This window comes from Charadrius vociferus, unplaced genomic scaffold (assembly GCF_000708025.1).
Source record: "Charadrius vociferus isolate BGI_N301 unplaced genomic scaffold, ASM70802v2 scaffold111, whole genome shotgun sequence".
Classification (NCBI taxonomy): domain Eukaryota; kingdom Metazoa; phylum Chordata; class Aves; order Charadriiformes; family Charadriidae; genus Charadrius; species Charadrius vociferus.
In genome coordinates this window covers 1,037,453-1,051,945 of record NW_009647046.1, presented here as the reverse complement: position 1 = coordinate 1,051,945, position 14,493 = coordinate 1,037,453, and the positions used below count along the sequence as shown (strand labels likewise).

General features: G+C 42.7%; 1 protein-coding gene across 1 annotated transcript; it reads right to left on the bottom strand.

Annotated features, from left to right (window-relative positions):
• Nucleotides 1-228: 228 nt before the first annotated feature.
• Nucleotides 229-14,467, bottom strand: ACCS (1-aminocyclopropane-1-carboxylate synthase homolog (Arabidopsis)(non-functional)). The gene is made up of 14 exons (XM_009895698.1): nucleotides 13,831-14,467; nucleotides 12,080-12,693; nucleotides 10,513-10,572; nucleotides 7,737-7,807; nucleotides 7,232-7,301; nucleotides 6,033-6,099; nucleotides 5,513-5,610; nucleotides 4,851-4,928; nucleotides 3,663-3,763; nucleotides 2,890-2,979; nucleotides 1,803-1,848; nucleotides 1,518-1,659; nucleotides 775-917; nucleotides 229-392 (listed from the first exon to the last, which is right to left on the bottom strand). The coding sequence occupies exons 1-14, from the start codon at nucleotides 14,465-14,467 to the stop codon at nucleotides 231-233; spliced, it is 2,379 nt and encodes a 792-aa protein (XP_009894000.1). The 3' UTR covers nucleotides 229-230.
• Between the last annotated feature and the right edge of the window lie 26 nt (nucleotides 14,468-14,493).

Sequence of the window (14,493 nt, the reverse complement as noted above, 5' to 3'; positions counted from 1 at the left end):
GTTGCATACCTGCAGTCGTATAAGCAGAAGGAGAAACACTAGTGGATTAGCTTAACCACAAGCATCCCCAAATTGGTCAGATCCAGAAAAATTAGGAGGATGGAAGAAAACGGAGGAAGAACGGAGAAGACAAGAGGATAATAATAATAATAATAGGATAAGTTTAGGATTAAGGAGAGGAGGAAACAGCGCTGCAGAAATTCTGGTGGGAAGAAAAAGAGAAGAAAACGTTACTCACCTAACTGTAGCCGGTGGGTCTTGTCAGCAAAGATGATGCGGAACCATCCAGGTTCACTGCATTCAAAGGCTTTACCGCAGGACAGGAGGACCTTGTTATCCAGAAAACGCCTCCAGAGTAGCATCTCCTCCTCAAATGTGCCTGTCTTAAGGTACTAGGAGAGTCAGCAGAATGGCCAGAGGTTAGTAACATGTAGGCTAACTCACTGAGATCCTCATGAATTTGTGATTCCCATGAGGTCTGCAAAGGCCAGGGGAGACACCTTTTACCTCTGAAGTACAGCAGTAGTGATATAAAGGAAGAAATGGGGAGGAAAGTGGCTTGAGAGCAGTAAGATTCCTGCAAGGAGGGAAATGCACAGACAGACGAAAGGAAAAGAACGGACAGAAATACCAGGCAGCCCTTTCCTCTGCTCATCAGAGAACAGAATTGTTAAAACAAAATGCCTATCACAATATTAAACTTTCCTCTAGATGCAGTTGCACCATGTGCCTGCCCTCATTCCAGGAGAAGCCTCCCTTCCTAAGACTACCAACCTTTCGGAAATCAATCCAGACAAAGAAGCCTGCATTTCGGTTGAGAAAAGGAACCCCAAGTGTCTTCAACTCATCTGTCACAAATGTATGGGCAGCTTTTAAGCGGGCATGGTTGGCCCTCAGGTACACCTGGTTGATCCAGTCTGACCAGAAGGAGAACAAAAAGAAAAAAAAAATCATGAACTGAGAAAGAATTCAGATCTGTTCAAGTTTCCAAAACACTCACATTCCCTTTTTTCATTTCACCCTTCACCTCCTTTTTTTGTTTTCTGTTTCCTCAAATAGCAAACAGAGGGGCAAGAATTATTTAGCAGTTTCATGTCTGTGCAGAAGAGTATCTTCTTTACCTTCCTGAGGAAGTTTCCCCGCATTCGTAGCTCTTAGTTTTTGTGGATTGTTAGCACTCCGTCCAGGGCAAAACTAGAAATCCAGTTCCATTTCCCTCATCCCACAAGCCTGTATACTGCTCAGCTGGTTCTACACAACACTGGCTATTTCTATACAAATACCTATCACACTTCTTCAAAGCTGCTCCTCTAATTCTGCTGATCAGGAGCTCTGCAAAAATGGTCCTTTTCTGCAGAACTGTCAGCCTCATGTTACATGGGCAGCTTCAGGATTACAGAAGACTGTCAGTTAAGCTGTACAAACAGGACACCACTTGGGAAAGTAAGGGGAGGGGATCACCCAGCTACCAAGACACACAGAACAGCAGAGAATCATACATGGAGCTACTGACTCACCTCTGTCTCTAAGCAGCTGTGCAACCTTGTGCTGGACAGGTCCACAAACCCCGTGGAAATAACACAAAGAAGCCACTGCATTAGCAACATCTTGGTTCTCTGTATATAAAGTACCAAAACGAATCCCAGAGACAGCAAAATCCTGCAGAAGACACACAGAGACTACTTTATTACACAGGAAGACCGGGATCCGACTGCCTTGTTCTTTCCAGCGTGAATAACCTGAGGACACCAGGCCAACCCCACCAGCCACGAAGCCACGCCACGATGGTGACCAGCACTCACCTTGCTTATTCCCCACATCACATGAGTCCGCTGTGGATCAGGCAATCTGTATGTAGAAGGATGCAGATGGGCAGTTAGTGTCATAGGTGCTGAAGCTTTTGGATCACCAGTGCAGCATTGCAGAAACAGAGAGGCAGCATTACACAATGACAAACAGTGCAGCACGGAACATCAGTCAAGTAGGGAAAATTCAAATCCAACCTAACTTTAGAAGCTAGGAACATCCTGGAACTTGTTTTAGACACAATTTTTAAATATTTCAGATATACAGATACTTGCAAGCGCTATATTTCATGTGCAGATTTTCTGCACCTATCAAGCTTGTACATAAAATGCTAGAAATCAGGCTTGTGCCAATGTATTTTCCAAGAACTAAAAGTAATTTTCTTTCTTTCAAACCCAAACATTTTGCTGAAGGAGATAAAGTTTTTCTTTTGCAATGTTGTACATCCAAGCCCAGCAACGCTGAGCTAACACTTAACCAAGTGCATTTTACTTCCTTGCAACTGAGCACAAAAAGAAAGATAGCACTATTGGTAAAAATTAGAATTATTTTTTTTAAATAAACAACAAACCAAAACCACACCATATTTTTAAGAAGTGAGATTTGAAAAGTTTCTCATCTCATTAAATTGATACCTAATAAAACCCATTCTCCAGTCTGTACAAACACTGTGATCCATGACTACTGTATGAAAAAAAAAAAAAAAAAAAATAAAAAGGAACAGAAAGTCTTTACGGGCATCAACAGAAATGTGGGAAAGAGGTAACAATGTTTAGGTAGGAAGAAAAGCCTCACTCTCAACAAATGAAACATCTGTTTCCCATTTTGGGGACTGTCACAAGTAAATACCGAAGCACACATTGAAAAGTGTACCAGAACAGAAAACTAACTACCATTTTTACTTGCTAGATTGCACTTGACAAAATGCATTTGCCATTCGGAAATCACAAAAAAATAGAAATCAGTGTAAGGCAGATTCAGAAATTGCTAGCTCATGACTTAACTTCCAGTCACAAGTTCTCAGCAAGGCATCATGTTGAACTGTCACTGGAAGATGGCCAGGGAAGTAGGAGCTGATTTTACCTGTCCATGCCTAGGACACTGTGAAACGTGGCTGATTCATCGAAAACTGACAGCATGTAGATCTCATCTACTATCACATGCAATTCATGTCTGCAAAAGGACAAAATGGAGATTACGAAAGAAGGCTGTTACTGGTTTAGAAGCAGAGAGAAATTCAGGCCTGCAAAGACTTGCTTTATAGAAAGAAGAAGGACACCAAATTTGCAGAAGTAAAGCATTTTTTCACAATTCAGAAGGTCTATTACATTGAAGCGATTTGATATAACCACCTGTCACCCACGGCAACCATATAATGAGATAAAAATTCAGTCATTTCCAATGCACTGGTGAAAATTAACTCCTGTATGTACTATGTGTCTAGAATAAGCTGTATCATCATCCCTCAGAACCTCATGGATCCTGAAACTCAGAGAGTATCCATGATGAAGCTGGCAACCCATATTCATATATTTCTTTGTCTTCGCACATACAGAGAAATAGAAAGGAAAGGAACTCGGCTTCCTACCAGAGAAGCACAGCATCATAGTGTTTGCTAGGACTACCAACAAATAAAACTTGCATTCCTTGATGCAAGTCCAAATGACTGCATGGTCCATGTTCCCTTGTCCCCACCACTCCCCTCTCCTCTCTTAAGCCCACCACTGTGTGTGAAGAATAGACTGTCTGCCTGACTTAGAAGATATTCACAGATAAATTCAGGGACAGCGAGTATTCCACCAGATTCTGGAAGCCGTATCCGACTCAGGATGCCTCAACCTTCCAAACTGACATACCTTTTAGCAAACTCCAGGTAATCCCGTAGCTCTGACAAGGAGTAGATGTCCCCGAGGGGATTTTGGGGATTCAGAAGAATTAAGGCCCTTACAGTGACACCCTGCAGAACATAAATAACACAGTATTAAGAGAGCGCCCATCATGGGATAAATTTTCAGTCCCTCTACCTGAACAGTGAGTATGACACAAGATTGCCCTTAAATTTCCACCATGACTTTTCACCTCAAAGGTTAGATTTGAGGGATAAATTTTCAGTCCCTCTACCTGAGCAGTGAGTGTGACACAAGATTGCCCTTCAATTTCCACCATTTTCACCTCAAAGGTTAGATTTGGGAAAACTTTTGGACACAAATTAACACCTTTTTTTTTACATTATATTACTTGCAAAGTGAACCGAGGAAAAGATTACAGACTGAATCTATGATTTTGAAAAGCGGGACTCTGCCACAACTGTTGCCATCTGATCAACCAATTAATGAGAAAGGTGCTCTCACACGTTCTCAGCACCGAAGAGAACTTTCTCTGAGCTGTATCAGTAATTGGGAAGTAACAAATCACTGAAGATTGCCCATGGATGAGGCAAGAAAGATAGGAGTTTGAGCTACATGGATGCAAACTGTTCACATTTAAAGCACACTTGGCTGGAGATGTCAGAGCCAGTAATGATCTAAAGATGCAGCTAAACATATATAGGGCTTACAGACTAACTCTTCAGAAAGGTGGCACTCATCTGCACTTATCCTCTAGATTTGCACCTCTCTCCCTCCTGCAAAAACTCACAGTGGTCTTAGTGGGTTCATCTGCACTACTATGTAGAGCAATCACTTTTGGGGTAACTCAGCTGGCCATCCTGAAGGAGAAACCCTGGGTAGTCCCTACTTTTTAGTTCATACCCAAGTACATTTTTTTTGAGTCATATGAACGGGTTTCAGTGCTCTGTGAATGGTCTGGTACTCCTGGTTTATCCTTTCTGCTGTGTCCAAAATTGGACAGACACAACACCGGGGGATTCCCCCTAAGACTGCCCCTGAGTTTGCAAGCAACCTCATCTCAGGAGGTCTACAAGGACAATCAGAAAGCCAGGTGCTAGGTTTTGAAAAAGTTTTGATCTTTAGGCCCCTTCTAGGACCTGCTGTCTCAAACATACTGTAGACTTAACTGGTAATATGAAGCTCAGCTACACTCACCTCTGCCCGGGCATCCTGCAAGGCCTTTTCCAGTTTTTCCACTGTAAGCTGAAAAGGCCGAGTGCTTGTTCCAGTAATCTGAAAGACATCACAAAGATAAAAGAGGCCAAGTTATTTCAATAGAGTCTGCCTTGAGCCAATCCCCTCAGGAATGTTCCCCAAAAGAAAATAAAAACCCAACAATAATGACCTAGTATCCATCTTCTTATCCTTTTATACTAGAGAGAGAATAAATAATTAAATAAAATCAAAGAAATGTTCATCACAGACTGGCCACACACAGAGAATTCTCTGGTTATCCTTGAATAACTAAAACAATGCAAGATCTCCATCTGCTCTTCCACCCCTGGGACCATCTTTAGTAGGACAGTACATACTTCTGTCTCCAAAGCTCAAAATGGTCATTTTTTTTTCCTCTCAAGGGCCATTATTGGGAGTAAGATACAAGAAAAGGACAAGACTGGAATCCAGATTTATGGTCTCGAACAACTTTCTTGCAAATTCTGTGCCCAGTTTCCCAGCAATAAATTGGAAAAATGTCCACGGGCTGCAGCCTACCCTTGTTCTGAAGACTGCTTTCAGAGATTCCCAAAGCTCGGCACTTTCCAGTATCAATTATTTTTTAACTACAGAGGTTGCTATTCGCTTCCCTCAGATCTTACCTTACTGTCTAAATAGGCATACACCAGCTTGACATTACCATAGAGGAAGACACTCTGGGTGATACCACCGTAAAAGGGAGTAGCAATCAGAACAGCTTCTGTAACCGAGAAAACAAAATTGGTTACCAACATATCACAGTCCTTCTCTCTCTTCTAATGTACTTCAGCTAAATGTGAAAGCTTTTTTACAACTGTGCCCTCTGAAAACACTGTAATGTTACTGCCTTTTCCTCCACTTTACTTTTACATCAATTCTTTAATCTTCTGCAAGTATCCAGGTAAACAGGGCACTCCGAAAACAGTGAAGACAGACAGGGCAAGACACCACGTGTGAGTGCATGACATCTGCAGACCATGGAGACGATGAATTTCACAGGACAATCTTGCAGGAAACAAGAACTTTGCAGTAGGCCAATGCTAATGCCACTATTTCACTCCCGTCAAACAGTATTTAAACAGAATAACACATTATTTTCCAGCAAAAATAAACATTGAAAACATCTTCCAAACATCCACTTACCCCCTGGATCACAAAGGACTGTAGCTAATGCAGAAAATAAAGAGCCACAGCCATTTAAAACAATCACCTACAGAAGAAAGAGAGAGGCTAGTGATAAATCCATCCATGACAACACTATAAAATAATAATTTCTCACCATATCACTGAAATATATTTTCTCCCCAATTCTCTAGCATGGATGTTCCCAGAATTTCCCTGCTGAAATCCCACTTCTACCAGAAATAACTTTAATCCTATTCTTTGCTTCAGAGATGCTTTGTTCCAGTGCCATTCTTGATTCTAATAAGCAATTTAGAAAAAGAGTAGGGTTGAAGTAGGGAAAAAATTGAGGAGCAATTCTGAACTGCTAGAAAACCAAACTACTTTTCATCAGCTAATATGTGTTATCATCTCTTTGTGGTAACAGCAGCTCCGACCTCCCGCCAAATTTGTACAAAAGTGGAAAACACTGTCTCATACAGGAGCAGGTTTGATTCCTTGAAGACTCATGCTCACAGGTCCCATGAGTTTCCATCCAAGTATCAGGCAGAAGCTGATGCCTCGGAGAAGCAGTGATGAGCGAACTGATCAGTGGTAACTTCACTTTACGTGAAATATGGGCTTCTGCTGAATTACTGCAGCCAGAAAAGCAACGGCTGCACCAGCTCCTGCTGCCTTCAGCACTCCGCAGAGGCAGGAGTATCCCTGATCTCCGTGGGCAAATGCATTCCAGCATGCATCTCTCCCACGTCAGCAAATCCTGCAGATACTCGGGTCTTGATGCCCTCCTTACAACACTGCTGCAAAGTCTGAAAAGGTCTGTTTTTACAGGCTAAAATGACTCTTGGCTCAATTACAGATTTTTGTCCTGAGGTGTAACAGCAGAATGGGATGAAATTAAACTCCACTGAAACAACGGGCACTCTTTGCCAAGGCTGAGGGATACAGGCACAGTAGGTCCCAAAGCTGAACAAGGAGATGAAAACTAGCATGAGGAGCTGGCACACAAAAGTAAAGCATGACGCAAACATACAGTAGACCCAAAGTGTTTTGACTGAAGTGTGCATCAAAAGCTGCTGAAATGGCTAAGAATCAATCTCATTTACACAATAAAAGGCTGTCATCTTACCAAATCATTCGTTTAAAAAAAAGAAGGTAAAACTGTTTGACAACAAATGCAATACATCATAGTAGACAGCAATGGAAAGTGGGTTACCCACATTTTCTGCCTTAAGAGGTGCAGGGGCCTTGCAGTAATAGGTCAAAAATCGAGCGACTTCCTCCCGTAAACTGAGAAAGACACAAAAGCAAATATTGATTCAGCTTAGTCTCCAAGAGGCTGGGCTTCCCCAGGTCCACATCTCAGAAAAATAAAGCCAGGGCAAAGTAAAGTCTGGTGAAAATAGCTAGAAAACAGCATAGCTCAGCCCCATGACACAGACATAACTTTTACACATGGCAAAGGTGTCACAGGTAATGTCTATAATGATGCACACATTTCTGATGAGCTTTAATCAAGGCACAGAAGAGAAGGATTAAAGTCCCCAAGTGTTCACTATGTTTCAAAGAACTGTTTGGAGTTACCTAATTTGTTAATGTATACAGTGATTAAATAACCTAGAAAAGTTTTAACTAGTGAGTGTAGCAGAAGCGGTTTATATTATCCATTCTGCGTATTAGACAAGTAGTCAAAAAGTGACACATAACAGAAAAGGGAAGACTTACAACATATGTCCCTTCCAGTCAGGATACTGAAGCAGCGGAGGCTCCATCAGATTCATATCAGTCTGTGTCAGCTGGGAGCAATGAGAAGAACCATTAAAAGTACAATCACTGATACGGGAAACATGGAGATAGATGGGATCCATGTACAGGCACATACCTGCATAAACACACACACACGTGCAACTTCAACAGTTGTAAAACTGGATTGAGAAAGCCACTGATGATCAAAATTAAAGCAGCTTGGAGAAGGAAGGACCAGCAAACTGATCAGCAATAACTTCAGGTTATGTGAAGCATGGGGTTTCTGCTAAGTTACTGCAGCCAAAACTTTGCTGCACAGCAATCTACAAAAAGGATGCAGAACGGGCAATACACAGGATGCCCATAACCAAGATGCCTGCAGAAGACTTTCTCAGCAAATGAAGCAACCCAAAGAGTCCCAAAGAGTGTTTTGGGAGGACAACAGCTTTCAGCTGGGAAGTAAGTCCCAATTGTGAAAGCTCAGGTCTAAACTGTCAGAAAGAGATAGAAAGGATTTTGAATCACAGTCAGGTACCTATTTTCTTTAATAAACTTTCAATATATTATGTTTTTAATGAATTCTAGCTTTCATTTATGCCTCAGTTCCAAGTTACTGCAGCTCCTTCAGATCTATAATTCTGATAAGTTTTGATAAGTGCTGAAGCATAACGAGAGCTTTCAAAAGACAGGAGAAAAATGAAATTATCTTCTTGATAAATCTTCCCTGGGGCAGGCACTTTGTTCCTTATTAGGAGTTAATTCTGATCTCAAAGACAGATTCACCTGAACTGTTGAGCCCTTTTTAATGTTTATATTTAGACAAAGTAGGCACACTGCTTTTATCTAAATATTTTCAAGGTTGTAAATATCAGGGTTTCACATAATCCAGTTCCATGAAGTTGCAAAGGAAAGCACAGCGGTGATACAGGCAGAAGGAAGAGGTCATCTTACATAAACAAAAAGGGAATAAACTAATATTATGTACAATGTACCTTCCAAATATTTAATGGCAACCAAATCTATGAGTTAATATTAAAAAAGGTGAGGGTGGGTAGGCACGACAAGTAAGTGATAGTGCAAGGGAGGAGGGAAATTCAACATGCAGTGTGAAAGTTTCTCACATAATAACAAAACCACAACATTCCGTATTGGTGTTTTAATAACTGGTGCCAAGCTCTGGAGTTTAAAGACACTGTCCTTATCCCATGCAGAATTACAACCTGATAGTATAGGATTAAAGTTCCTTTATTCATCTGTAGATGTTCTTGAAGCCTATGTAGCACAGAACTGTGCCTCCTTAGATCTCTCTCCTAAACTTATCTGGAGAATGCAACACAGAACATATCAGCAGACTTGGCCAAAAATCACTATGCAACAATAAAGAGGAGAACCCCTGAAGGCAATGCATTAAGGGCCACGGAAACCAGGTGGGCCAACTGAAAGGAAGACCATCCGAGATCTCACACCACAGAATAGTCTCTCATTTAAGGGTCAAAAGTTGAAGACAGAAATCTGATACATTACTTTATTCAGTGGAAACAGTATTTACTGTCCCAAATAGCAACACATTATTTGCCTACAATGCCAGCTGGTGCTGCATTCAGTGAATCCATACTGTAACTCCAGGCTGCGATGACTGAGAAGCTGGCAACAATATCTTTGTTCAGCTTTCTGCCACAAGCGAGATGGCTCATCTCACTAGAGCCGACGAAGTCTTAGCTCATTTTCATAATAAGGCTAATTAAGATGCGGCTGACTACCATCTCCCTCTGCACTACTTACTGCAGGCTTGGTGTTAGTTTTAAGGGGAAAGGACAGCGGAGGAAGGAAGGTACCACCTATGCAGCCTAGAAGGCACCTTTTTCGTGCAGGCAGCAGCTCTGCCTTACCTGTTCTTTTAGCTGGAAGGCGGAGTGGTGGGGTAGCGTCCCCCCGAGTCAGTGGAGTGGCAGGCAGAAATAAAACAAGGAACATTTTGAGGGTGGAACTGGTGGAACGGGAGCAACCATGAACTTCATACCGCCGAGGCCGACTGTCCGACCCTGAGTCACCTTCCCTCCCCACAGACAACTTCAAGTAGGAGAAACCGTCACCTGCCCGCCTCGCAGGCTGCACCTGGGCAGTGACTTTAATGGTAACTGCGAAACATTCCTCTACAGCACGGTTTTGCTGTTTTCTTTTGACCTTTTCTAATTTTTGAGTGCGACCACATGTTTCACTGGTTTCACCAGTTTCTCCCTGGTGCAACTGAACAAAGTAAGCAGGTAGCAGCTGACCCAGTCTGACTTTGAGAGATTTCAAGAGCTGCCACCCTCACACATTTTGGGTAAATTCAGAACTGGGTGTCCAAATCGTGTGACTTTATAACAGACAGATGTGAAGATCCTTGACATTAAACAGAGTTCAAAACTAATTTCAAAACCTCTGTATAAAATCAACTACTGTCAGCAGGAGGAAATAAAATGAATCTTATTTTCATTTAGCTTTCTGAGCCAAGTACATCCCCAAAGGGAAACCCATCATGAAGAGGAACATAAAAACACCCTTGTTCCTATCCTCCTGGAAAAAGAGCATAAATAAATGTACAAATAGCTGGTGACTAGAAGTCACAAAAGTGACTTCCCACAAATAAAAAAATTCACGATGAAAAACTTCGCCAGAGAAACCTGAGCAACAGCAATAACTCTAGGAAAGTGCAAGCACTAAAGAGGAACTACACAGCAAATTCAGTATTTCTTTCTAAAATAGGACTTACCCGCTTAGACATCAGGTCAAAGCAGAGTTTATTCTCACTGGTGCCAAAGTTTATTATACCCTAGAAAAAGAAATAATTTATTGTTTATAGACACAAAAAACACATGCATACATCACCTTAGCTATCACTTCACTAAATTGCCTCCAAAAAACTTACCAAGGAAAAGTCAAAACACAGTTCACAAACTTCACCATATATAACTTGAAACAGGTATTTATCTGTGTGTGTTTACATATATATCACAGGCACTCAGCTTCTTAGTCATTAAACTGTCTGTAAATGAATATGTACTAACGGTTTATACTTCTTTACAGAAAATGTTTCACTTAATTTTGAATTCACTCACTGCTATATATCTAACAACAAAAGAAACCCTAAACCAATTCTGAGAAAATGAAGGTTTACCCTTCAGCAGCAGTTTTAAGCAAGGTTTTGGATACATTTCTTTATCTAAAAGCATTTGTTTATCAGTCATTACCATTCCACTCCACTGATTTGCTCAGAAACCACATAAATGTAGTAATGAAAAGTGATTAAAACACTAAATTTTTGCCTCTGGAGAGATGACCCTGCAGTTCCAGGTGTAGGATTTGGCCCTGCTTAGTTAGCACTACATTAGATCTTGAAGATTTCAAATCTACTAGCACATTTTCATTATTAGAAGAGGCTAGGTAAATAAATTTTTAAAAATGCAAAAGGAAATTTAAGCAATTGTACATTTATGATGTTACTAAAGCAGAAGTCCAATTTTAGGTGTTTGTTTAAAAAGCTACCTCCAACATAGACAACAGCTGGTAGAAGAGGCAGTTTGTGCCTCGTAATGCACCTTGTATCAAAACTTCACTGTGTTTTTCTCCCTTAAAAATCTAGTTTTCACCTCCCAACACAATGTGACTAAAGTCAGGGCTAATAAAAAAACATTTTTAAAGTTTCAAATAGGTCAGCATCTGAATGCGGAATCTATTTAAAACTCATCCACATATAAATCATTATATCTACTACACTTGTTACTCAGTAATAATTTGCCATGAAGCATTAACACTCAGTCTTTGTGCCACAAGGGGGGTATGATGAGCTACTTAGAACTGAGCAGCCGAGCGTAAACTGGCAGAAAAAGTGCTGAGTGTTAGTTTAAAGTAATTTTTTAAAAAAGTCTACTAGTTAGTTGTTGTATCTCCTGCACCCATCACCTGGAATAATCAGATATAGGCTGATAATCAGAGATGGTCTTCAGTGGGCAACAGAGGTGATGCAGTGAAAGGAGCAGCAGGAGCTCTGTTCCTGCAGATTTCTTGTGCCTTTGAAGGTCTACTACTGCTATTATTTCCCTGATAGGGAAATCGGAGTGTGCAAACCTGAGCTGAACACGGCACTCATCTTTGATGTACAGATTATCTGCAAAGCTACTTTTTATTTCTTTTCCTCAAACAAACAGATTGACCCACCACGTATTAGCGTGATCAAAGAAAAACTCCAAGCTTTTAGCATATCTGTCAACAAACCTCTAAAAGTTTTTTTTTTTTTCCTAGCAAGGACAACAGGAAAACACTTTGAGGTTCTCACTCACATTGGGGTTCTTGTCTTCATCATACTTGTCAGCATGATAAGCTTTGTACCCTTCCTCAGTGGAGCCACGAAAAATGTTGGCAATATTGCCGCGAGCAGAGAGGTAGGGGCTTCTCTGGAAGTCGCTGGGGTTACAGAAGCCATGCATGTCAACCCTCCTCTCGGCAAGCGGCCGAGCCCTCATCTCTTGCAGGTCGCCCCCTCCTCCTCCCACTCCCGCAATTTCGGACAGTGCCTGGCTGAAGTCCAAGCCCCGAGGCATTGCAACGGAGGAGGAGGAGCCACTATGGCTCTGCTTTAGGATGCTGAGCATCTGAGCAAAGACATTGAACATGCGAAACTCATGCTCCCTCTCCAGTTCAAACCGGCGCTGCTCCAGTTGCATCCGACGCTCCTCCACGTCCAAATCTCGCTGAAATCGGCGTTCTTCCATCTGCAAAAAGCGCTCTTCCATAGCCCGCTGAGATGTCAGGGTCTTCAGCAAGAGATCATCAAGCGGGTCCTTCACGCGTTGGCCTTTCCGCTTTTTTCTCAGCCGATGCAAGGCAGAGAAGCCGGGCCGGGGAACCACGTTCTGGATCCGTGATGAGTTTGCCATGTTGGGCTCACTGAAACCTGTGAATACGTAAAAACAAGGAAGAAAAATTAAACGTGCAGCAAGTAAAGTGGTGTGGACATGCTTTGCTGCCTTCCCCTACCCTTCCTTGTAAACACCCTTTGGCCTACTGTAGGGTTTTACGGGAAAACCAAAGCAAAAGCTGTCAGGTACATCTTGAGATTTGCGACTTTGTTTGAAGTTTGTTTTTAACTTCATACTTTAGGCACCCCATTATGTTGCCAGCCCCAGCCCTAGCTCCATTCTCAGCCTCTGAATTAAGCTTAATGATCATCAATTCCCTCCGCTGCCCTAACTAAGCAACCACCACAATGAAGAGAACATAGCATTTCTTCCTGATCTCCGACATTAACCTCACACTGGTTATCGTCTCTTCTTTTCAATCATGCTGTGCTCTTCCATCAACCTGTTCCAGACTGGTTTGAAATCCCTCCAGTTTCCACACTGTACCCTTTGCAGCAGCCAAGCAACCGCCAACTGCACTTTCAGTGTAGGAGTCTTATCTCCTGCAAACCCATGAGCTGTTTCTGCCAGTGACTTTCAAAACTATCTTCTTTCTAAGTCCTAATGAATAGCTTAGAAAGCTAGGCAATGATTATTCCCAAGTATTCTTCATTGTTGAGTGATTAGATTAGATCCAGAAAATATTTCAAAAGAACGCAAGGAAAGTTTCACCTGCAGGTTTATAGTGTAGCCATGGCAGATGAGGGTCTCCTGATACAATTCAGCATGAGGACTGCAGACAGCCCTGGTGATGTTCCAACGATACCAAAAAGCATGCTTTTTTTTTTTTTTTTAATAAGGTAAGTTCTATCAGCATTATATGCAGAAATCTAGCACAAATGCCTAGCCTGGCTTACGGCAGACATGCCAGCCCTTTGGATTCCATATGCAATATTTAGCCTAGCGCAGTAATTTTAGATTTTATTTACCTGCAGCAAGATATGTTTCGGGAATGACCAGAAGACTATGAATGTAGATACCAGCCTTCTACTTTAAAGCTTTTTGGGACATGGAAAAATAAGCATCCGAGCGTCAGTGCGAAAACCAGGTGTCTATCTCTGCACCAGAAATAATCTCTCTTTCTGGGAAACCGGGCAGAAACCTTATGCTGGAATGTAAAAGGCTATCCCTACCTGAAGGTGAAACACTGGTTTCAATGGGAATCTCCACCCTGGAGATGGGAGAGTCGTTCTGGGCCCTCTCCAAGAAGGCTCTCTCCATCTCATGTTCTTCAGGGGAGCCCTGCTGGTAAGACATGGATGGTGGGGGCTCTGGGGTCAAGCAGTGCTCATCAGAGTTCACCTCCTCACATTTGATTTCCATCAGTTCAGGGTGCTGGGAGTGTCCAAAGGGCAGGGCGGAGGGGGCGAACTGGTGATGGTAGCTCTCCACCATGCTGCCCTGCAGCACCTGCTGAGCCATCATGCTGCCGCTCAGGGAGCCGTAGGCCAGGGCCGGCCGGCTGGTCAGCACCCGGTCCATCACCTCGTAGAACTTCCACGTCCGGCCGCCCCGCGGGGCCTTGCTGTTGTCCTTGATGCGCCGGTACTCCAGCTTCATCTTCTTGATCTTCTCCCGGCACTGGTCGCCCGTCCGGTGGATGCCCTTCTCCCGCAGCACCTCGGCGATGCGGTTGAAGACGTGCTGGTTGCGCAGGCAGCTCTCCAGCTCCATCTGCACCGACTCGTCGGCCCAGAGCTGCAGCAGCTCCACCACCTCGGGGTCCGACCAGTTACTGCCGCGCTCGTACTTCTTCCCCCGAAAATCCATCGCTCTCGGGCCCCGGCGGCGGGGCG

Excerpts from the sequence above, each read along its gene's own strand:
- ACCS (XM_009895698.1), bottom strand. The coding sequence starts at position 14,467 with ATGGATTTTCGGGGGAAGAAGTACGAGCGCGGCAGTAACTGGTCGGAC. Across the intron at positions 3,764-4,850 it reads TGCAGGATGCCCGGGCAGAG|GGTGTCACTGTAAGGGCCTT; the intron begins GTGAGTGTAGCT and ends TATGTTCTGCAG. Across the intron at positions 1,849-2,889 it reads AGTGTCCTAGGCATGGACAG|ATTGCCTGATCCACAGCGGA; the intron begins GTAAAATCAGCT and ends TTCTACATACAG.